General features: G+C 40.4%; 1 protein-coding gene across 3 annotated transcripts in view; it reads right to left on the bottom strand.

Moving 5' to 3' along the window:
• sema5ba (sema domain, seven thrombospondin repeats (type 1 and type 1-like), transmembrane domain (TM) and short cytoplasmic domain, (semaphorin) 5Ba) overlaps positions 1–23,046 on the bottom strand; it is a 332,738-nt gene that overhangs the window by 184,626 nt on the left and 125,066 nt on the right. For all 3 annotated transcript variants that reach the window (XM_041807240.1, XM_041807241.1, XM_041807242.1), the window contains one exon: positions 16,924–17,157. In XM_041807240.1, the coding sequence (XP_041663174.1) occupies positions 16,924–17,157 (234 nt within the window). The remainder of the gene's footprint in view (positions 1–16,923; positions 17,158–23,046) is intronic.

Genomic DNA, 23,046 nt, shown 5'->3' with positions numbered 1-23,046 from the left:
GTGTGTTTTTGCCTAAACTTGCACTTTTCCTCTCTGCTTTTGTTAGACTGATAGCAAAGGTTCACAGTATAACACCCTGCACAGTACACATTTTTTTTTATCATTAACATTTTAATCAGGCATGTAGTTGATTTCTCTCCTCCAGCGCTACACTGTTTAATGAGCTATGAATGACACATATTGTATTAAAGGTAGCTGTCGATCATCACCTTCCTTCAGGGGGAAACACAGATAAACAATGTCCCACTAATGGGAATTAAATAGCCGGCGAGAGGTGATATAAGAAATGATTTTCTTCAGGGCGATGGCCGATCCAGTGGTGTAATAAAAACAGGTCAAATGGAGACTGCTGGCAAACCATTCTGTGAATGAAGGATCTCCTCCAGTGTCAATTAGCCTACATAAAGTGTGTGCTATAGCACAGGAAGGAATTCACATTTACATACAATATTCATTTAATATAAAGAGATTTTTGTGCAAATAAACTCCACAAATGTGGCTTTTCTGTAAACATTGAGTTGTTATTTAGTGCTGAGGAGAAAAACTTTTCCTACAGCGCCAAATCTTTTCACACCACAGCCTTATCTGCAAAGAATTCTACAAAATATGTATTGTTTGGTCTTCCTCATATCACTCCTCTCCACTCCAGTCTCTACTCCGTCTTCCTTGTCACGTCCCTCACTATCTCTCCTCTCCTAACTTCAGATTTTCACTGTGGCCGACTCACAGGGGGTTGATAGTCTGCGAGAGAAGCACCAGTGAAGCACAACTCTCCCTCTACCCTCTGTTTTTTTTCATCCCTCCACCACAGCCACTCCGTCCTCCACTCCGCCTCCTCCCACTCCACTGAACTCAGATAGCGGGGTCTGCGGGTTACGTGCAGCACTGGGAAAGAGCCTGGAGAGACTAGGGACTGAGCAGCCACAGGAGAAATGGAGCAGGGGCCAGGAGGCTAATAGCTTCTCAGTCAGCAATGGGTAAAGATGTTCGCCTGCTTTTCACAAAACCAACAGTGAAGCAACGTCCAAAACTGCAGCTGAGTTATAGAACTGACAGAAAAGTGAGCAAGAATGCTGAAAAGAGAGAGAACTCTCTCAGACATGTTCAATATCTATCTCTGTCTGTGTATTTAGGATGCAACGCCATGTTCATCCAGCTGGTGTCTGTTGTAAAAACATATGAGAAAATTAGAAAGCTATTAAACTTGTGCCTCAATGTACAACCCCAATTCCAAAAAAGTTAGGGCGCTGTGTAAAATCTAAATCTCATAAATCGATATTTTATTCACAATAGAACATAGACAACATGTCAAATGTTCAAACTGAGATATTTTACCATTTCATGATAATTATTAGCTCATTTTGAATTTGATGGCAGCAACACATCTCAAAAAAGTAGGGGCAGGGCAACGGAAGGCTGGAAAAGTAAGTGAAACCAATGAAAAACAGCTAGAATATTGTGGAAAAATTAAAAAACAAAAAAGCTTCTCAGTATAAAATAAAATTTGAAGACTTTGAATATCCTACCATTTACACTATGTAATATCATCATAAGATTCAGAAAATCCTGAGAAATCTTTGTGCACAAGGGACAAGGCCCAAGGTTAATACTGGATATTTGTGATCTTTAGGCCCTCAAGCATCACAGAATTAAAAACAGGCATGATTCTGTACTGGAAATCACTGCATAGGCTTAGGAACTATAGCCCAGTGGGATTTTTGGGGCCGATGCCGATAACGATATTGGGGGCTAAAAAAAAAGCCGATATCCAATATATCGGCCAATGTCCGATATATTGGCTGATAACTGATATATCGGCTGATATATCAGCTTAGATGACGTTAAAACGCTGTATGATGGTCTTATATTAGATAATGGTGGACACGTGAATTAACAGTTGCATGGTCTTTTAGTCCTCTTCTCTGCTGCAGCCGAGTGGGGGGGGGGGGGCTTGTGTGTGAGGGGGAGGGGCCAGGCACTCAGGCTGAGTTTTAACGTTTTTAATCGTCTTTTATTGTTTTATTTTCTGTCAGTGTGTGAGGGTAAAGCACCATGGCGTTATTTGTGCTCCGGCTCTTAATAATGCTGATTATCTGGGAATTGCTGAGGACACTTTTCGGCACGTGGAAGCAGGTGAGCTGCCACTCATTTACACCAAAGACTTTCTGCTTTCCCTGCGCTCTGCGGGAATCACCTGCCTGAAACTTTGGGAATACAACCGGCCCGCAAAGCAGGTCAACAGAGAAGAAGCAGATGAAGGGGGGATACGGCAGCGTCTCTGCGGAAGAGGCAACAAACTGCTGCTGCTGGGTATGGTACTAAGCAATACGCTGTCTCTGAGGAATAAAATGGAGGAGCTTCGTACCAATGTCAGAGTAAGCTTAAAGTACCGGGAGTCAGGTATGCTTGTGTTCTCAGAGACATGGTTCCATTCGGACATTCCAGACTCTTTTATTGAGGTGGAGGGTTTCTCTGGGCGGACCGGAATTAATCTTCAGGGAAGAACATCTGTGTGTTCATCAACAACGGCTGTTGTAGAAATTACACCGTCAGGAGACTGTGTTTCACAGCTATGTGGAGCTGCTGTGCCTCTCCATGAGACCCTGTTTTAGAGAGCATTATTCGGTATGGGATGCCAGCCTGGTACGGTAACCTCTCTGTCCAGTTAAAATCTAAACTTGCTCGTCTGGTGCAGACCGCCATGAAGGTTTTAGGGAGGACTGAAAACTCTTCCCTGCAGTCCATGTATGAACAGTCTGTTCTCAGGCAAACGCAGTGGGCTTCATCTGATCCTTCTCACATCCTTTACTCTGAATATGAACTCCTACCATCTGGTAGGTGATACAGGGTCCCCAAATGTAATCTGAACAGCTTTAAAAACTTTTTCGTGCCCTCCTCAATTAGGGTTTTGAATAATGTTTCATGAAGATGTAGCTGGATTGTGCAATAATGTCATGGTGTTATCTTTTTTATCTTTTTTACCTTAACTTATCTTGCTGTATTTTATTCTTTGTCATTTATTTATTTATTGCCAGCATGTTTTTTTTTTTTAACTATTTCTATGAGAGTCTTGTGCAATATGGGTATGTGCAATATGTGTGGGTTATGTGATTGCATCTTGGTTGTAGTCTGTTACTTCTGTGTTATTAATTGGTAGCTTCATCTGTGCAGCTCTAGGACAAATTTCCCTAAGGGGACAATAAGGTGCATCGTATCGTATCGTATTGTAATTCAACTCCCATACTGATAAATGTTAGACTTTGCGAGTTTACATTATGCTAAATAAATAAATCTGAGATATTTATAATTCTAAGTATCTACACAGTGCAAACCACTTTTAAATTGTAAGACAGCCACCCTACATTAAACACCTGTGGCAAAGTAAGGTGTCTCATAAAACAATAAAGCAAAGAGAAGCAAAGTTAGGAAATGCCCTGAGTTTAAAGACCCTGTAAAGTGAAAATGAATCTGTATTTAGGCTTGTTATATGACAGGGTACCGTGTTATGAACTCCTAAATCAAATTTCAGTCAAATAAAACCCCTCTTATTTTATAAAATTAAGCTTCAAAATCATGAAAAATGAGGCAGTAAAACTTGCTCCCGGATGGTGTGGGCGTGTCTGTTGAATGAGTCGAAGCCACAAACACTCAAGAGAAATACGATCCTCTAAAAAATAAAAAGGCTACAACCTGAATGTTGCCCTTATGATCAGAGCAGACCTGCCTGGCTCTGTGCAAAAGAAGAGAAAAAGTCTGGATTTCTGGCTCAAATCTCTGTTAAGATGCTTTAAATGATCCATAGACCAGTGTAGTTGATTGATTTGGCAAAGTTACTTCACAATGAACAAAAAACAGCATTTAATTGACTATTAACTTTCAATAAAGGCAGTGACATCAGCTAACAACAGACTGTAGTGAGATAAACTGCTCTGTAGGAGTGTTGTTTGTATTGTAATGTAGCGTTAGAGGGACAGGGACATTCCCCATTGTGGGCTAGTGACATCATGAGTCCACATATTTGGCCCGCCCAAATTAAACCAGCCAGGAACTGGGTAAAAATGTTCTAACAGTCTAAATACAGATTTCAGTCACATGTAGATCTCAGTGTTTTCACTTGTTTACAGCAACCATATTCCAACATATCTAGTCTGTTGAGAAAAAACTTTGGGTTTCACTTTACAGGGTCTTTAAAGTCAGCAATCCCTCCCTTGATTGTCCCCTAAGACAGACATTAAGTGGCTAGCTTGATGGATAACTTCACTCATGGTGCAGGGGTGTTTAACATCAAAATCAACAATAATTTACCAGAAAGTTTTAAGTTTTAAGTTTTATTTAATTTACCAGAAGCAGTGATAATTGCACAAAAGGCAAGATCTAAACACAACTAAACACATATAATCACATCAAAAACATCAAAAACACATCTGAACACTGCCCAAGGGCATGATGGAAAACACAATTGTTATGGTCGGAGCTTAGATCAATGGACTTTCTACAGATTTGGGTACTGAATTGATCAAAAATGTCAAAATTCCATCTGTTAGGTCCATTTAACCCATTTAACATTGGGAGCATCAAAAAATGAAAAGAATCCAGCAAAGAAGACCCCCGACTGTTGAGCAGTCATCATCAGACAAGAGTGGGACAACACTCCTCTCCCAAAACCTCAGAAATATATGATGTAAATCAATCAGTAATGGGAAAGAACACCACTTTCAGTACTTCAGCAACTGCCGTTTTTAGTCCTCAGATACTTGCAGAAGAAAACGTTATGTTTCACAGTGATAAGTATGCTCCAGCCAACTTTTTTGGGATATTTTGGAGGCATACAATTCAGACTGAGAGTATATTTCTAAAATAACAACAAAGTTTATCAATTTGAACCTTAAATATATCGTCTTTGTGCTGTTTTTTAATAGAATACGGGCTGAAAAGAATTCTACACAACGTCCCATCTTTTCTGGAATTGGGGTTTGTGCTACTGGCGACTGCCTCATATTGTCTAAATTAAAAGTACTGAACTACACCTTTAAGGTAGATGTTAAACGGAGTGTCATTAGTATTCATTTCGCAGCTCTGAAATGTTAAACTGTCCTCAGTGGTTAACAGAAATATTCCTTTAGATATTGTATGAGTCTGTGTAAAATAAAAAAGGTTACATGAAAGACTCATCCTCTGCCTATTCAACCATGTACTTCTGCTTTCACCTTAACATGTTGGCATTCAGTTCAGACTTGAGCCATTCTGAGGCGGTGTTATCAGCTCTGACAGCTTGAGTTTTTGCTAAAAAGTATCTCCTATATAAACATGAGGATGACATGTACTATTACCACCGCATTTACACAATGAGGCTCATGTCTGAAAGGAGCTATCAACAGGGAGAGGAGACAGCGTGGACACAGAAAAGCAAAAGAGAGCAATTTTCCTGCTGCCTCTCTTCTCTTCAGTTAAAGTGGCAATAAAGCCTTTAAATGTTTTCTATTCTGCGATACTCTTTGCTATCTCTGGGGCCTGCATCAGATATCCTGACATGCCATCAGTAGGTGATAGTCTGGCCCCAGCAGCATTCTAAACTCAGCTGCTTTCAGACCCCTGATTGATGGCCGCAAACACGCCACGGCTCAGATAGCACCGCTCCAATTAAACCCACCTCTGTAATCATGAACGAGGAGGGAAACAGAGACAGGTGGCAAAGTGAGACAAGAATGTAAAGTAAGAGTAAGATCAGAAATTCATGGTGAGCACTTTTTCTTGTGGATTACATTTATGTCTCACAGGGGAATCGCTCTCTCGATACACGAGAGCCCTTAAGGTGGCTACACAGCGGCTAAACGACAGCACCATTACCCAAACGATGAAAGAGATAGAAGGACCATTTCAAAGAGTGCAATACATTCTTCTGCCAATTATGGAGCAAAGAAGAGCAGGCTGAGAGAGAATAGGTGATGGACAGAGAAAGGTAAAAGAGGAGGAACATGGAGCGGGATTGAATGAGAGAGCAGGGATAACATTGACGGCAGCAGAAAAAAAGGGCAAGACATTGTAACGACTACCGAAAACCCAATCCTTTTTCTATTACATATGACCTTCCAGTGACACACGTCATGATGGCAGTTGTCCTCTGCCACTTGTGCTTTATTATTTTATTGCATGTCAGATTACCGTACAGGATAATGTAACAGTTTCCGGTCTCGCAATAGCTGCAAGTTTTGAACGAATTTCATCTTGTTATTCCAAAAAACAACAACGAGGGAGGGAAAATTATGTCCATGGGGAATAAGACAACATATTCAAGTAATAACTAGCTACTGCTAATGTGGTAGACCATATCAAAATGCAAATTAATGAGAAAAATAAGGAGGAAGATGAGGGGAGGGCCGTAAGAAATGGAACTGGTTGACAGGATGTGACTAAAGTTAGCAGTGCTAGCATTTGATCCTCATTGCAGGTTAACGCCCACATTCCTGTGTTAAATATTATTGCTTTGGTTATATGTGAGTATAACCTGACATAGCCTCTGGACAACTTCATCCCAATTTTCTAGATCAAAGTAGTGCTAAATCACGCTGCTATCGATGCTATCAGTTAACAGTTGTTTACATTCAATTAGACCTTTGTGGCAGCAAGGCAGTTAACTGATTAGTCATTAAGAACAGCTAAAGTGGCTTCTAGTTGCCGGTGGCTGTGTGATATAATAGATAAAGTGTTTCACTGGTGTTGTAGACCTTAAACAAGTGTTAAGATTTAGTTTAACCAACTTGTTATTCCTTTACCAAGAGCTCTGACTTGAACCATTTATCCGATCAATCATGTGCATATCTCTTTTTTTCAGAAGTTTTACAGCTCAAATTACTATTAGCTAAAGCGTGGCAGTAACATTCATAAACTAACCAAATTGCAAACTTAATGGGCCAAGCAACATTTTAGAATAAAATAGAGAAAAAGGTCAGGGGTCTAATCCAGGATTAAATTATGCATCAACTAATTTTATAAGAAGTTACAAAAATTGTGGCTTGCTTTAGCTTTGTTAGCTTTTGCTAAAGCTAATATAATTACATTCACCAAGTAATTTGTTATTGCATAAGCTAATGTAGCTAAGTAAGCTTTAATGGCATGAGCCTAAGCATACATAGCTAAGCTAACGTAGCAACATAGATAACTGCTTACGTATCTTACATAGCTGCTTTGTGAGCTTAGCTTTAGCTCTGCTAGCTAAGTTGCTCTGTATAGCCTCACAGCTACAGAATACCACCAGCTAAACCTTGCAGGCAGCTGCATGCTAGCAGTAGTTGCTTTGCTGCTAGTTTTTAACATGTCAGATTAACATACAAGAGAATGCTAACATACTTCATAACCCCCCCCAAATCCCCCTAACGTTGTAACGCAGATGGATATGCCCGCTTCTGTATTTCTCACTGGCGAATCCATCCTCCAAAGCTCCCGTCTGAACCGTTTGGGTCTGGTTAGAAAGTGACAGGACCAATCAGCATCAAGGGGCGCAGTGAAGTCGTGACGTAAGCAAGCAGCAACAAGAGGCCGGTGCAGATATGGCGGAAGACATTAGCGTGGAAGCTGCTAAAGCACCAGTTTTATCAGAACTTGACGACATTTCTTCATTATAAGAAGAACAAAAAGGAGTGCAGATGGTCGAGTGGTTTAAGGCGCTACCCATGTACGTGGGCAGCCTGGGTTTGATTCAGCCTGTGGCCCTTTACCGCATGTCTCACCCGACTCTCTTCCCTGCTTCTGAGTCTATCCACTGCCCTTCCTCTATCAAATAAAGGCATGAAAAGGTCCAGAAAAAAGTCAAGGACTGACATGTCTATAGTTGCCATGGTTCGCATTATTCATATTGACCATATTTGGCATATGGAGAAAAAACATGCTAAGCAAAAAATAATAACGGATAAAAATCATTGTTGTTGCTAGTCACTTACATATCCAAGGCTGTAATAATTCAGCACAAAAAATTTACTTTGCATGAAGTAAATTGAAAATGATTGATTTTTCTGTTTATTTTTGTATCGAAAAACATGTTGGCAAGACAAAAAAACTGGCATTTGAAGGGTTAAAGTCTTTAAAAATTAATTAACATTTACAAGTAGTTTTTATAGCTACTGTATGAAAAATGCATTTTTTTTGGTAACCTGACGCATGATGGATTTGTTTCACACATCCATCTGGAAAACCACTCATACACAGCATTTGGGAAAGGGCAGAGGCTTTGAAAAAAACTCGAAGAGTGATTGGATGAATGTTGTGTCTGTCAGATCTTTACGGGCCAATCAGAGAAACAAAACACGTGATGTTGTCGCCGCTACTGAGGTGCGTGTGCACAGCTACCGAGGAATAAACTCCTCGCGAACCATGGCGACTATAGACATGTCAGTACACAACTTTTGTCCTTGTTGAAAAGAAAACTCACTGCTGTTCTTTTTTCTTCTTTAATTAAGAAATTTTATCAAGTTCTAATAAAACTGGCACCTTAGCAGCATCCACACTAATGTCTTCTGCCATAACAGCACCGGCCTCTTGTTGCTGCTTGCTTACGTCACAACTCTGCTGTGCCCAAAAGTACTGCCCCTCATCACTGATTGCTCCTGTCACTTTCTAACCAGGCCCAAAGTTCAGACAATAGCTTTGCAAGATGGATTCGCCGGTGAGAAACAAGGAAACAGGCGTATCCATCTGCTTTGCAAGGTTACATTTTTTGCACTTAGCATTTTGAGTGTGACTAATATTAAAACAGCCCCCAAGGGTTAACATCTGCCATTACTGTCTTTTGTATTCCTTTGTTTGCATTGGATTTTCACAAAGAACTACACTGCATAGCATAATTTTACACTGTAGAAATGTTTCTGTGATTGTTTTAGATTTAAAAACCCAAAGGATGTGCTACAGACAATAAAAGCAATAAAGTCTCCAGGATCACAATTCCCCAGTGCCTTTGCAGGATGAAATTGCAAGAGGTAAAAGCCCAGGCAGACAGGGTTAAGAGGTGCTGTAAAAGCAAATCAAAATGAAAAGATTTCCAAAAAATTGAGCAGGAAATGAGCGGTGACTCTAGTTGTTTCTCCCCCTCTGTTCAGATTGATTTGAGCCGAGCAGATGACAACGCCAGTGTACCCATCTCATCCATCAGATGACTTCTCATCTTCTGTGTGAAGGAGGTAAGGGGCCAAAGGTCTTATTATGAACCATTACTCTCCTACGCACTCCCTTATGAAACCTCTTGTTGCCCTGATGGATATTGCTGCTCTGGGTGTGATGAAGGTGCAGAGTTTATCTATTTCTCTTTACTACACTGACCCTTTACATGCACTCCAGTTCACACCAGTTCTTTGGGCCTCATAACAAAACGCACAACTGACTCCATAAATTCCAAAATAACAGACTCCATATCTAGATTCAGAGCGTTCCACTCGCTGCCCTCATGTCAGGCTGTTATCAGACACACAGTCTGAATGCAGAGAGCCGATATCATCCGTCTAAATCATGATCTGGCGGCCCGTACAGTGTGTACCAGTGGGAGGAGGTTACGTGATTCAGATGCTGTATTCCTGTGGTGTGGCTGTCAGCAGGACATGCAAGCATACAGGCTGTAGTGTCTACGGTGTGTTTGAGCAGATTGTAAAAAATGCCACGCTGTCAAAACCAAAGTAAAGCTGATGGAGGGGTTTGAATCTAAACATGGGGGATGTTTGATCTGTTTATGAAACCTATCTCTGCTGTCAGTATTTACACCCAGAGAGATCTTTAAGCAGAATTTCTCAGAACGCTGCCAAACAGTGTGTGTGTGTGTGTGGGGGTGGGTGTGGGTGTGTGTGTGTGTGGGTGTGTGTGTGTGTGTGTGTGTGGGGGGGGGGGGGGGGGGGGTCGTGCCAGATGATATTCACAACCAGTTTGTCTTAGTTAAGGTTTCTAAAAAGTAATTCAATCCCTATTTAAAGTTAAGGGGCTCTAGTGCAAGCTGTTTCTTGGGGTTTTGTATGGGTAATATATTTCTTTATTCTACAAAGTAATGTCAATTAAATAAAAATATGTAAGGTAAAATAAGTGTCTGCATAACTCACCTCCATTTATGTCAGTATTTAGTAGATGCACCTTTGACGGCAACTACAGCACTGACTCTGTGTGGTAAAGTCTCAATCAAGCTTGCACCATTTTTCTTTGCATAACTGCTCAAACATCTGTCAGTTTGCACGGGGATCGGGCGAGAACAACCCTTTTCAATACTCGCCGCAAATTCTCTGTTAGGTTTAGGTCTGGGCTATAGCTGGGCCACTCCAGAACATTCACCTTGTTGTCTCTAAACCATTTCTGTGTACCTTTCGCTGTAAATCGTACTGGAAAAAAACCTTCCAGTTTTTCAGCATATATTTTACCCTCTACCTTTACAAGCCTTCCAGGGCCAGCTGCTGCTCAGAAGCATCCCAACAGCATGATGCTGCCATCACCATGCTTCACAGTGGAGATGCTGTGTTTGTAGTGATGTGCAGTGTTTGATGTCTTCCAAACACATTGTCTTGTCTGAAAGCCAAAAAGCCCCATTTTGGTCTCATCAGATCAAAGAACTTTCTTCCACTTGACTATGGAGTCTCCCAAATGCCTTTTTGGCAAACTCCAGTCCAGATTTAATCTGAGTTTTCTTCAACAGTGGCTTTCTCTTTATCACTCTCCCATAAAGCTATGACTGGTGAAGAACCCAGGCAACAGTTTTTGTATTCAGAGCCCCTCCCATCTCAGCAGCTGAAGCTTGTAATTCCTTCAGAGTAGTCATGGTAGGTGTCTCATGGCCTCTCTCACTAGTCTCCTTCTTGCACAGTCACTCAGTTGTGAGGAGCCTGATCTTGACAGATCTACACATGTGCCGCATTCCTTTCATTTCTTTATGATGGATTTAACTTAACTCTCCAAGGGATGTTCAGTGCCTTGAAAAGTTTTTGGATCCAACCCCTGACTTATACTTTTGAATAACTTTTTCTCTGACCTCCTTGACACAGGTGTCTTGAGGCACATTCACTGCATTCAGGTAATCCTTATTTCACTAATTAAGAGTTCACAAGGACCAATTGGCTGGGCCTCTGTTGAATTGGGTCAGTTATTTTAAAGGAGGTGAATATTTAGGCATTTACTTATTTTAACATTTCACAGTTTTATTTGATCAATTAATTAACATTTCTTTGCAGAAATCTGTTTTCACTTTGACATTCAAGGAGGTTTTTTTATTAATAGTTTTGGCCCACGGAACATAGTGAGACACCCCTGTCTCCAGAGATGTACTACAGATAGATTGTGAAATAAATATTTGCTATTTAATACCCTCTTGGGCCCTAATTGACATTGAAAGTGCACTCTTTTTTCATTAAAAGTAATTACATGTATACCTCATATTTGATGCACATCTATGACTATATTTGAGGCACCTTGGAGCTCAAGGTCCCAGGCCTTTGCCAACTTTTGTGTAATGGTAAAACTGCCTATGACCACGTGAATATAGATGTTCCAACAAACCCATGTTCATCAGGTAAGTCAGAAAAATGTCTCAAAATGAACCACACAATTTCCAAATGTGCAACATTGTGCTTATAAGGCTGCCATGTGAACTGAATGTTAATGCCATATTGTGTGGTTCCTTTTCTTCTGTAATTGCAAGGTCATCACAAGCATTATTAAACTATCTTCAAGGTTGCAGCTGTCAGTTAAACTTCAATTCATGTTCAAGTAAAACGCAGCATAGTTTGTCTTAACTTTCATCAGATTTTGAAAACAGGTGTCCTTTTGAAGCTGTATCAATGAATTTGTCTGAATAGAAGTGTAATGTTAATCAGTATAAAGATGCCTAAACTGTTCACTGAGCCATATAGCAGAAATGCTTAAAACTAGAGGATAAAGCTGGCTTTGTATGCAGATATGCCCAAGTGGAGGGTCCAACTGAGGGGGCCAGAGGACGACTGATCCTCTTATTCTGCTCTAACATACACTGCCAGCATTAAATCTCACTGCGTGATGCACAGAGACACTAACAACCACACAAAAACCCACTTAGGCAGGCTGTCAAACATACAAACACAAACAAAACTTGCCATTAAAGGCGGAGAAAGATTTAAAGCATGTATACTTTTGTGCACACTCTGCACGCCTGTAGTAAAATCTTCTTAGCCGGCTCCCTGCTCTCCTCCAGGTGACTTCAGCGGCGCTTCAACAAGCTTCTATAAAACGCTCATCAATCACGGAGGCTAATCTCAGGTTCTTGCTGACACTTTCATTGTGCAGGCCTTTTCTATACGGCTGCCTCCACATAATGCCCCCGCGCTGCCTGCTTTGACAGGCCAGCAGCCGCGCAGCTCAGCGCCAAGAGAGCCACTCTCGAGAGGCCTGGCTTTGAAGTGAAGCAGCGGTGGAGCTCGGGCTAATCTGGACATCTGGAGGCCTGGTGGGTGCAGCTGGACAGAGGCAAAGACTCAGCATATAAGTGACCCTCTGCTCAACTGTTATGCAGAGTTGGAAAAAGACATTGCAGCATTTTTTCAGCCTGAAACTATCACAGAGAGGCTGCAGTTTCAAAATGTAAACTGCTATTACAAAGGAAGTCCAGTGCAAAAGGACAAAGTGGCACAGAGGCATTTTTGGCAAATTTAAATTCCATTAGCAAGACTAAAGGCCACCAGGATGCTCTGACCCTGGAGCACAGAGGGAGACTTGGAAGAAAACAATGTTGAAGTTAAAATCAAGACAAAAACCAAAAAGGCTAGAGGAAATGTCTGCAGTATGTTCCGAAGGGGGTAGAGAATACTTCTAATCACAAGAAAACCTTGTGGCAACCTCTTCAATTTTTGTGTTTCTATCCTCGATTCCCACCAGCGATTTTTGGCTCCTCCAATCTCAGTCACCGCTCTCGGCAGAGGGAACACAAACAACCCCATTCAAGAATAAACACAGCAATTTTGTGCGTGTTTACCTTTCATTCTGCCATATCTGTCTGCCATTCGGAGCCCCAAACTGTTCTGTTCCATTTCACGCCGCCAGGAAGGCCTTGTTTCTCGGCCCACTGTACAGATGAACGGGCCTGATAGAGAGCACCATTATCCCACACAATCATTTCTATCTTGTCCCCTCTTGCTTGCTGTTGTTTTTTTATGGCTTCATGCTGACCTGCCTGAATGCCAAACTGTGAGCTTTTATTGCAGCAGGGGCAGAGGTAGTTTTATGAATCTTCTTTATTTTATTCAGGCATGTATACTGCATGCCTTTACGTGTAGGAAACGTGTACATACATGGTCCACTATATCTTATGGTTTTAAAGTCTCTGGAGCATTTATATACAAACAGCTGCACTCTTTAAGATCCATGATAGCAATCATTTGCTACACTGAACTTCATCTGTAACCTCATAAAGCAGCACAAACAGTTTCACTGCGTGTGTTAAGAGATCATTAAAGACATGCTTTAACCACACAAGTAATCAAGGTTTAAGAGACACAAGTCATTTCTTCTTACAACCCCCTGTGTTACTTAATTTACAAGGAATACCATACTTTCAGCCTTTCTGCCTCTGTCTGATAAACTACAATTTCACGAAAACTTACTACAAAAAACTGATTGGCATTAGTGTCAAGGTTGAACAAAAAAGGGTGATAAACACAAATTCTTTATTCCCTATTCAAAATGCATTATGGACAATTTACAATGGATACTGGAAAATAACCTGACATGGCATTTGACTGTTTTATATATCCAGTGCATGGGGAAACATACCATACAAAGCGTTTGGGAAGATGATTGGCTGAACATTCTGTCACATTCATTATGAGCCATTTAGAGCAGCAAGACAAAATGAGAAAGTAAGCATGTGCAGCTCATGCTGTAACCTAAGCCCAGAAGACAGTGGCTGTTGTAGGCTTTGAATGGCAGAGCTTGTTGTTGGATAAAAACCATGCCAAGGCCAGTAAGTAGAAGTGAAAAAACACATCTTTGTTGCCAAGAGAGTCTTTCAGCCTGGCCATTTGCTCTTGTTTTGATAAAGAAATGTGGCCCATTCTGAAAAAAAAAAAATGCCACTATACTGCAGCTACATTCAAGCTGAACAATTCACAAACAGCAACCATTACTATGAGCTTCCAGTACAACTAAACCTCACCCATAGCTACCCCCTTGTACCCCCTTAAATGACACTGATTGATCCGGTCCATTCTCAGGCTGGGCTGTCTTTTCAGATTGGAGTTTTGCAAGATGGATCTGCCCAATGACAGACATTGATCTGGCATCTGGCCAATCCATCTGCTTTGAAAGACTGACTGAACAATTTTTTTTTTTTTTTTTTTATAAAAAAGAGAGACCAGAGAGAGACCCTTCTTTTCCAAAAGAGAAGAAGGGAACTTAAGATTAAAAACCATTGGTATAAATGCTCCAGGTCAAGGCTCAGGTGGTTTTACACATTCTAAAAGCCATTAATTCATAGGCCTAAAAACATAAATCACCAATATGTATCAGTTTGCACCTTCTTCAGGGTGTACGCCGTCCTCATACCATAAAAGGTGGAAACTGGTATGCATTGGTGTATTTATAGTACTTCTAGCCTGATCGAGGGGGCTCAGCTACAACCAGCCTCGCTCAGCTACACCCACCTATGCCCACCTCTACTGTGTTTCTCTGTTCTGGATTGAGGATTCTGTTCATTAAAAACGAGACTCCATAAGGTGTTTTTTTTTTTTTTTTTTTTTTTTGGTTTCATGGTTGAATTTCACATGATGATGGAGAAAAGCTGTGAAAAGTGCCCTTCCTGGTTCGTGCTGTAAGCTACTTACAAAGCAATCTGTGATCAGTGGCAGCATGGTCAAGAAAGAGCACTTTTAACAGCTTTTCTCCCTTACGAGAAATTCATCCATGAAACCAAAATATCAGTTTACTGTACAGTATATACATCATATGGAATGCTGTTTTAAATAGAGTCCTCAGTTTAAAAGGAGAAGTAAGCTGAGCAGGGTTGGTGCTTGGGCATGAGCCTGGGCAATTGAACTTGCAACTGATGTCAAAAAATAATCATGGTGTGTCTCCCCATCTCTGAGGGATTTTATAAATGTCACAATGGAAAGTCCACTCACACCGTATGAATCAGTCATTTATGATGCATGACTAAAGCTCAGGAATTATGCACTCACTCTTTGTCAACCACACTGTACATGCTAAACAGGGATGAAGCATTGACAAATGTCAGTAAAGAACTCCAATAGAAGAGAGGTTTGTGGCTCTACATTTACTGTGTGAGAGCATGCATTTGCATGACCAGAATTTAAAACACAACAGAAATTCATTTAGCCCACTGGATGCAGCTGATTGGACCATGATCAACCCTGGCACTCTGTTCTTGGTTGCACTGTAAAAGTCATACATTTGAAATTTGGCCCAACTTTAAAATTAGTTGTGTGACTCAAAAACTGGAACCTGCAAAATGTATGACCTCCCTTGGATATTACTTTTCAAGGTTGTGGAGCTTTGTTTATACCTTCAACAACACTTTACTAAAGTCATTGCTTCAGTCAGGAAACATAAAACTATCATAAACAGCTTACCAGCCTTTGAATGGAGATTAACCTAAAAGTGACCCAACCAGAACTGTCTTTAGTAGGGCTGACAGTAATGATATGTCTATTGTGATGCGATTAAGGTCAGAAATTAATAGAAATTTGGATACTGCTCCCCATACAGTCTTTCTGTTCTCACAGGAATGTAGAATAAGGACCCTGCTGTGCCTCTGAATGTCTCATTTCTCTTCAAAAGAACTTCAGACAGCTCAGTAGACAAGTCACAGACACCACGTGATATCAAACATTTCACTATTGTACCATTACAGGAAGTAGAGTACCTTTACTTGAAAAATGCAAAAACAATCACATTAACCAGGGAGTAAAGAACGTCAGTGAGTCATTTTGTACATGCCCTCCAATTATAACTGCAATTATATAATGAACAATATGATAGTAATAGAAAGTAATCCATAGCCATAAGCAAAATGTGTGGACAAAGCCATAAAGCAGAGTAAACAAAAGCAAATTAGAAGATAATCTTTAAACTCTGAATGATGCTTCAACAGAAACTTTAGGCTTTTATTCTTTAGTGTGACAGTGTTTGCTTACAACCTGTCAAAATGTGTCTCTTATCTTGTCTGACTCTTTATAACAATCTATCAATGAGGGGAAAAATCCTGCAAAGTTTGAGACCCAATTTGTAATAAAAGTCACAACATTATCCTTGAGATCTGTATTTTCCTCCCCTGTGTACTCCGTTCTGAAGTCTAACAAGGTCTTTACCATCGTGTACATGACAGACTGTGGCAGCAGCAGTGCAGCGGGATGAAATCGACATTATTACTTAGAGCAGTGGGTCTCTGTGTCATTTTAATTAATTCTGACTTTAACTGAAAGTGACTCTAAATTAAAGAGGAGCAGCTGCTTCTTTCTGTCAGAAGAAATCGATATAAACAGAAAAACATTTGACCTTTAAGTTACACAATATAGCTGTAAGGAAGAACTTTGAGCTCACAACAGAGCATAGCCTCTTATTTTGTGTAAGTCAAGTTAGAAATGGGAGTATATTCGAAGTAAAGGAATGTACGTCAAACTCCAATTCCAAAAAAGCTGGGGCATTGTGTAAATGTAAATCACTCTGCCAGTCAGGCATTCCAACAGGCCTCCCAGATGGTTGCGGTCAGTCATATACAAGGTCTCAGTTACAACATCTGACATGTTGTTTAAATTCTATGGTAAATAAAATATGGGTTTTTGAGATTTGCAAATCATTGCATTCTGTTTTGTCTAAATTTTGCACAGTGCCCCAACTTTTTGGGAATCAGGGTTGTAAGTGAATGGAAAATAATGGAATCAGACGTTCCTCCAAGCAAGTTAAAGTGTCATTATGTCTTACCTTGGATGGAAACCTTTGGATGTTCTTTCTTTGTGCACTCCGGTTGTGTCAGGGGGTCGAACAGCGACGGGGTGGGGGTCGTCGGTACGGCAGAGTTCTGCGTAACAACACTCGGGAAGAAAAGGAGAAGGAGTAAGAAGAGGCCGGCCATAGACGAGGGTCTGGAGTCCTGCGAGGACGCTGTCATGGTGACGACCTCTCCTCTAGCTGCCGATGTGGGCCTCTGGGATACAGCTGCAAGAAACAGAAAGAAAGAAAGAGATGAACTTCAGCACCTCAGTGAAACAGTTTCACACCTGGCTTCAAAGAAAAGGCACTCTCTGTGAGTCACTTTAGAATAATTCTTTCTACGCCAACTTCTAACTCCTGGGGGGCTTCTGCCTCTGGATCCAGCACAGAATGGAAAAAATAATGCAAATGGAAACAAAAAAAGGACACAAACGTGGGATGAAAGTGAGGATGTTAGGTAATAAGAGGGTAGATGAAAAAGAAAGCTGAGTAAATTAAAACACCTGAAGAAGAAAAACAGGAAGAAAGAGAGAGGAGAGTAAAAATTGCCCAAAAACTCTTCAGCAATGAGCCTTCTCGAACACATACCTAACCTCTGACCTTGAGATAATTATTTAAAATGTGCAATTAAACTTTGGAAGTTCATTTAATGGCTGTGCCAAATTGGAAAATTAAAGGCAGCAGAGCACTGGTCAATGAGGCAGAAGTTTGCACAAATTAATGAAGCAGAAATGAACTCACTTAAGATTTGTGCATCACGGAGACCTTTCTAACTATTTGCTGTGAATCCTGTCCACTCCACAGACATTTTTACTGCAGATTTGTGATGCAAATCAACACATTAATAATATCTCCAATCTCCATATTCAATTATGTAAGTCGAGCCTGCGAGGAGAGGCAGACACACACAGATGCTCTCTTGCTTCCACAGTAACTGTAATCTCATCCACTCATAACATATGAGTCTTCAGTGCTGAGCCGAAACCTGCAGTTCATCATCTCCCGCTCCACACCTCTTATGATGTTAGCTTAGCGAGGTGTAATATCATTTAAGTAGATTAAAAACTGAGACTTTCTGCAGCACTTTGGCTGGGTTACATCTCTCTATAGTGTTTTTTTCCTTCCTAATGCTTCAATCAATAACAAATTATTAGCTTGGTTGAGTTGCAAATCAACCATACTGCCCTGCAATCAATTATCCCTCTCACTACAGCTGCTAACTAATTAGGCAAATGCACCAAGTGCCCATGTTTGTCATTGCAAACAGTGGAGTCAACAGGCCCCGGCCACTGCCAGCAAACACAGCGTTGATGAGACAGGTGGAAGTTTTCAGTGTTCCCTGAACTACACTTGACTCAGCTCGGCTCCACGCCAAGGTTTAAAACTCTCAGTTAGGTCACATTCAGACTAAAAACAGCACTGCAGTTTGAATGTGTGGAGGTGGCATACGGCAAAATGGTTACAGACAATCCAATTTAATTTCTCTTCTTTCTTTGTGTCTTAAAACACTGAAGGAAATACGTAGATGGGGGGTTGAAGTTGTATTTTCTGATGCATTCCCATAGCACCAGCTCTACAAATGATCAAAACGAGACTTTGAACATTTTCACATGATGCACAAAAGCATGACTGCATTATTTATTAAAATTTCAGGCACACCAGCAGTATTGAACAGGATCTATGCTATGATGATGTAACGTGTTCTTAACATCAAATAAAGGTAGGCTGCACGTATGTAGGTACTCACTCTGCTTCAATTATCTGTGATATCCTCTAATGCATGCTACTGTTTGTGTAAGTGTCTGCTGACTTGATTGTTGGATGTGCTCAAAGTTATGTGTAAGAACCAGAGAAGTGCTTCTCCTCATGCTCACCATGTACTTCCATTACCCTCCCAAAAACCTTTCCTCATCTATATGTTGCTGCTTGCAGGAGCAGACCATGTCTCCTGCAGGGTCTTCAATGTTTTCACAAATATTACTATTTGAACTTTACATATCCAATCAGACACTATTACTTCTTGAAAAAGAGCATAGTATGGAGGGACGGGAATGGGCCAGTAGGAGATTTGATTGGGCCAGCAAATTGTTAGTAATAAGAGAACAGCCTATGGGCTAGTGATTAGCTTAAAGAAAGCCATACAAGTCTAAAAGTGTGTTGGCCCACAGGGGCCTTTATGGCAGATTAACCGTCCAGCTCTTGTCGAAATCAATGCATACCCATGTTTGCCTTTTAAAAATCATAAAGAATCACAGACTGGATGGGTGGTTGGATGGTTGGCTGGAGGGAACATTCATTCATTCAACCTTTATTTAATCTCGAAAAATCATTGAAGGTGCTCCCTCATTTTCAATGATGTCGAGATTACATCCAATAAAATGCATCAAGAAAACTGATACAAAGAATATCAACAATACAATTAAAAACAGTTGCATTCAAAAGCAGTTACATTCAAAAGCAGAATAGGTCATTATCATAGTTTTAAACTGACCAATAGGAACAAGTGCTTGCAGTTTAAATGTTGAAGTGAATGCCGCAGAGAAGCTGAAAGCAGTTCTTCCAAATAAAGTGTTTGCCCGTGGAATATCAAGCATCAGGAAGTCACTGGACCTGGTTGAGTATTGATTATTAGACTGATTTAACAGAGACGTGATATACGACGGCATATTACCAAGTAAGGCTTTATAAATGAATAAGTACCAGTGCCTGTCACGTCTTACAGACAGGGGTGCCCAGCCCACCTTTTCATATGAAGTGCAATGATGAGTGGAGTAGCCTTCACCAGTAATGAATCTGAAGGCTGAGTGATAAATGGAGTCCAGGGGTTAAAGAGTAGAGCCAGAGGCGTTCCTATAAACAACATGGCCATAATCTAAAACAGATAAAAAGATGGCTTCAAGATACGTTTCCTACTTAGCAATGGGAAGTTAGTTTTATTCCTGTAGAAAAATCCAATTTTTTTGTCTTAACTTGCTGGCCAGAAAGTCAATATGAAATTTGAAGGTGAGTTTTTGATCTAACCAAATACCAAGATATTTATACTCAGGCACTTTTTCAATGCTATGTCCTGTTAGAGTGGTGATGTGAAAATTACTGTCGTTGATGTCTGTGGCTTCGGAGAATAACATGAATTTGGTCTTGCTAGAATTGAGAACCAGTCTTAAATCAAACAGAGCGTGTTGCAATTGATTGAAATTTTGCTGAAGGGTTTGAATGGCTGAATGTGCAGTATTGGCAAAACTATATAAAATTGTATCATCAGCATAAAGGTGGGTGCTACAATCTATTATAGAGGATGTGATACTGTTAATATATATTGTAAATAATATAGGACCCAAAATTGAACCTTGCGGTACACCTTTTGATAGAGGCAAATACACAGAACGACAGTTATCAAGAACAACACATCAATCTCTCTGTGAAAGGTAGTCCTGGAACCATTTACAGGATAGAGTCAGAACCAATTTCTCTTAACCTTTCAAGGAGCAGGGAATGGTCGACAGTATCAAAAGCTTTTGTTAAGTCTACAAATAAAGCAGCACAGTATTTCCTCTGGTCTAACTGAGAAATGATATCATTTGTGACAGATGTGACTGCAGTGATTGCACTGTGATTTGTTCTAAAACCTGATTGGTGTGGATTTAATACATGATTACTGGAGAGGAATGATTTGATTTGATTGTTTACTAATGATTCTAAGATTTTAGCTAGACAGGACAGTTTAGAAATGGGCCAATAGTTATTGAGATCAGTTTTATCCCCACCCTTGTGCAGTGGGAGAACATACCTGGGGGAAAACCCCGGTGGAAACAGAAAGATTAAACAAATGTGCAACTTGCTCTGCAATAATTGGTGCACTGAGTTTTAGGAAAAAAGGATCAATTTTATCTTGGCCAGTTGTTTTCCTGCAGTCTATACGTTGAAGTGCGTCTCTGACAGCAGAGGAAGTAAAGGGCTGTAAACTAAATAGAGAGGTAGGATTTGTTGAGGGAGCATGAGACAGTGGCTGACTGTTTAAAGCAGAGCCAGAGTAAATGGTATCAAAGTGGTTACAGCAGCAGCATAGTGCATGTTAAAAGCTTGGCAGATCTGTTCTGGTTTGTCTATGACACAGTCATCATACATAATACGTGAAGGAATAGATGACATTGGGATGGATGATGGATGGATGGATGGAAACTTCCGCTAAATAACACTTTTTCAAGCAAGTGTATTACATCAATGGATGGATTGATGTATGGATGGATGCATGAATGAATGGTTGGATGGTTGGCTGGAGGAACTGAAGCATACATGCATGCATGGAGGAATGCATGGATGGATGGAAACTAAACACTTTTTCAAGCAGGTAAGAAAGAGATTTAGATCAACACAAAAAAACCTACAAGGAAAAACATTCTATCTTCATTCTTGAATAAATAAACTTAATGTAAAATTAATGTCACAAACACAACCAACCAACTCTCACATATCTCAGTATCAACGAAAAGTCAGCTTAAAGAAGTATTTTTCCCCTGTGCTTGGACCTTACTTAAGACATAAAAGGGGATGGAAAGTTTAAAATATGATATACATGGCCTTTCAGATGTATCATAGACCTGGGCTCACACAGATAATCTTGAAATGATGTTTTATGTATCATGCATTTTCCCCTCATATTTCATCCAGCCTGAAATGTCACAACAACAGAGTAAAGGCTTAAATCTCCTCAGCAGGGCACACTTAGGCCACTTGAGCCTGCAGCGTTATGCCTCTCCTGCAGGCAGATGTCTCATTTTCAAAGACTTGTTTGTTGTTTACAGAGAAGCGTGACCATTTGAGTGTGCCATCATGCTGAGACGATCAAAACTGGACAAGACCATTGTTGAGTCTACAAGCTCTGTCACTTAATGCCTCTGACTCAACCCCTTCATAGCTTATTATGGTACTGTCTTTGTTTTTCAACCCCAGTGGAACTCTATTTGACACCTGGAAAACAGCACACAATTCCAGCTTTTATTGCTCAAACCATCTGTACGATGTGTCCATCAAGAGTCGGCTACTACAGATTGCGCAAGAAGTGTAAACTGTGCAATAAACGTTACAACAGCACTTTTATGTGCTTCTATTTAAAACCTAGCTTTTCTTTTCTTATAGGTGAGGTATTTGAATGTCTCAAAGAGCTCATTTGGAAGTTGTTAAAGGATCTCTGTTATTGTTTTCCCACAGCCCACCAACCAAGTAAACTCCCTTTTACCTCTAACTGCCATTTGATGCTTGACTGGGATCTGTTACCTGTTACCAGACCTCGACAAGATCACATAACAGGGTGATCTCAGAGTTCACCTGACATCCAACCACCAAGATCAGTTTTCTCTCAGGAAAAAAGGAAATGAACATCATAAGACCAAATGAAGCTGGACTTACATGCCCAGGACTAGAACTGTGACCACTGCTGGTTAAACAAGTACTTCTTGGTTTCAGTCAGTTCAAAGAAAGCTTGTTCCATGGTTTGAGCTCCTGAAATACATTTTCTGGTTTCTCTAGTTCTACAGGCTTTTTTGTATATGAAGTCACATGTATACCCTGCCTGGACAGCAAAAAGGGAGCTTGTTACTCACTTAATTCCTTGTGGTAATCAGTGTAGTGCACAATCTGTACATGGAAAGTTAGGAAAGCCAGTATTTACATATCATTATTACATGCTTGCTAGCTGGTGCTAGCTCATGCCAATACTGATGGTTTTACAAATGACTCTACTGGTTGAAATTGAGAAAAGAGAAAGAGTACTCACGGATGCCTCTTTGTGCAGTCTGATGAGCATTTGAATAAAACACTAAACAACAAAGTTTTTGTTTACAGCTAGGTAGGTAAAACAGGATGCTCTAAGATTGCCTGTGAATGGAGAAATGCCAATCTCAATTCAGTCTACAATTTTCTCTGTTTGTGAGTGTCCTTCAGGAGAATTACTTCATTTGACTAGAGTCACTGCTATTTGTATTAAGCGTGTAAGTGCTAGTTGTGTTGAGTCTTTTTTGTTTGCAATGTCGACACCAGCTCTTCTACTGTCCTCTGTAGTGAGGGCCAATATGGTCATTATATATCTACAAAAGGTCTGAAAGACAGTAGAAGGAC

This window comes from Cheilinus undulatus, linkage group 15 (assembly GCF_018320785.1).
Source record: "Cheilinus undulatus linkage group 15, ASM1832078v1, whole genome shotgun sequence".
NCBI classification, from domain to species: domain Eukaryota; kingdom Metazoa; phylum Chordata; class Actinopteri; order Labriformes; family Labridae; genus Cheilinus; species Cheilinus undulatus.
This window is presented reverse-complemented; position numbering and strand designations above follow the sequence as displayed.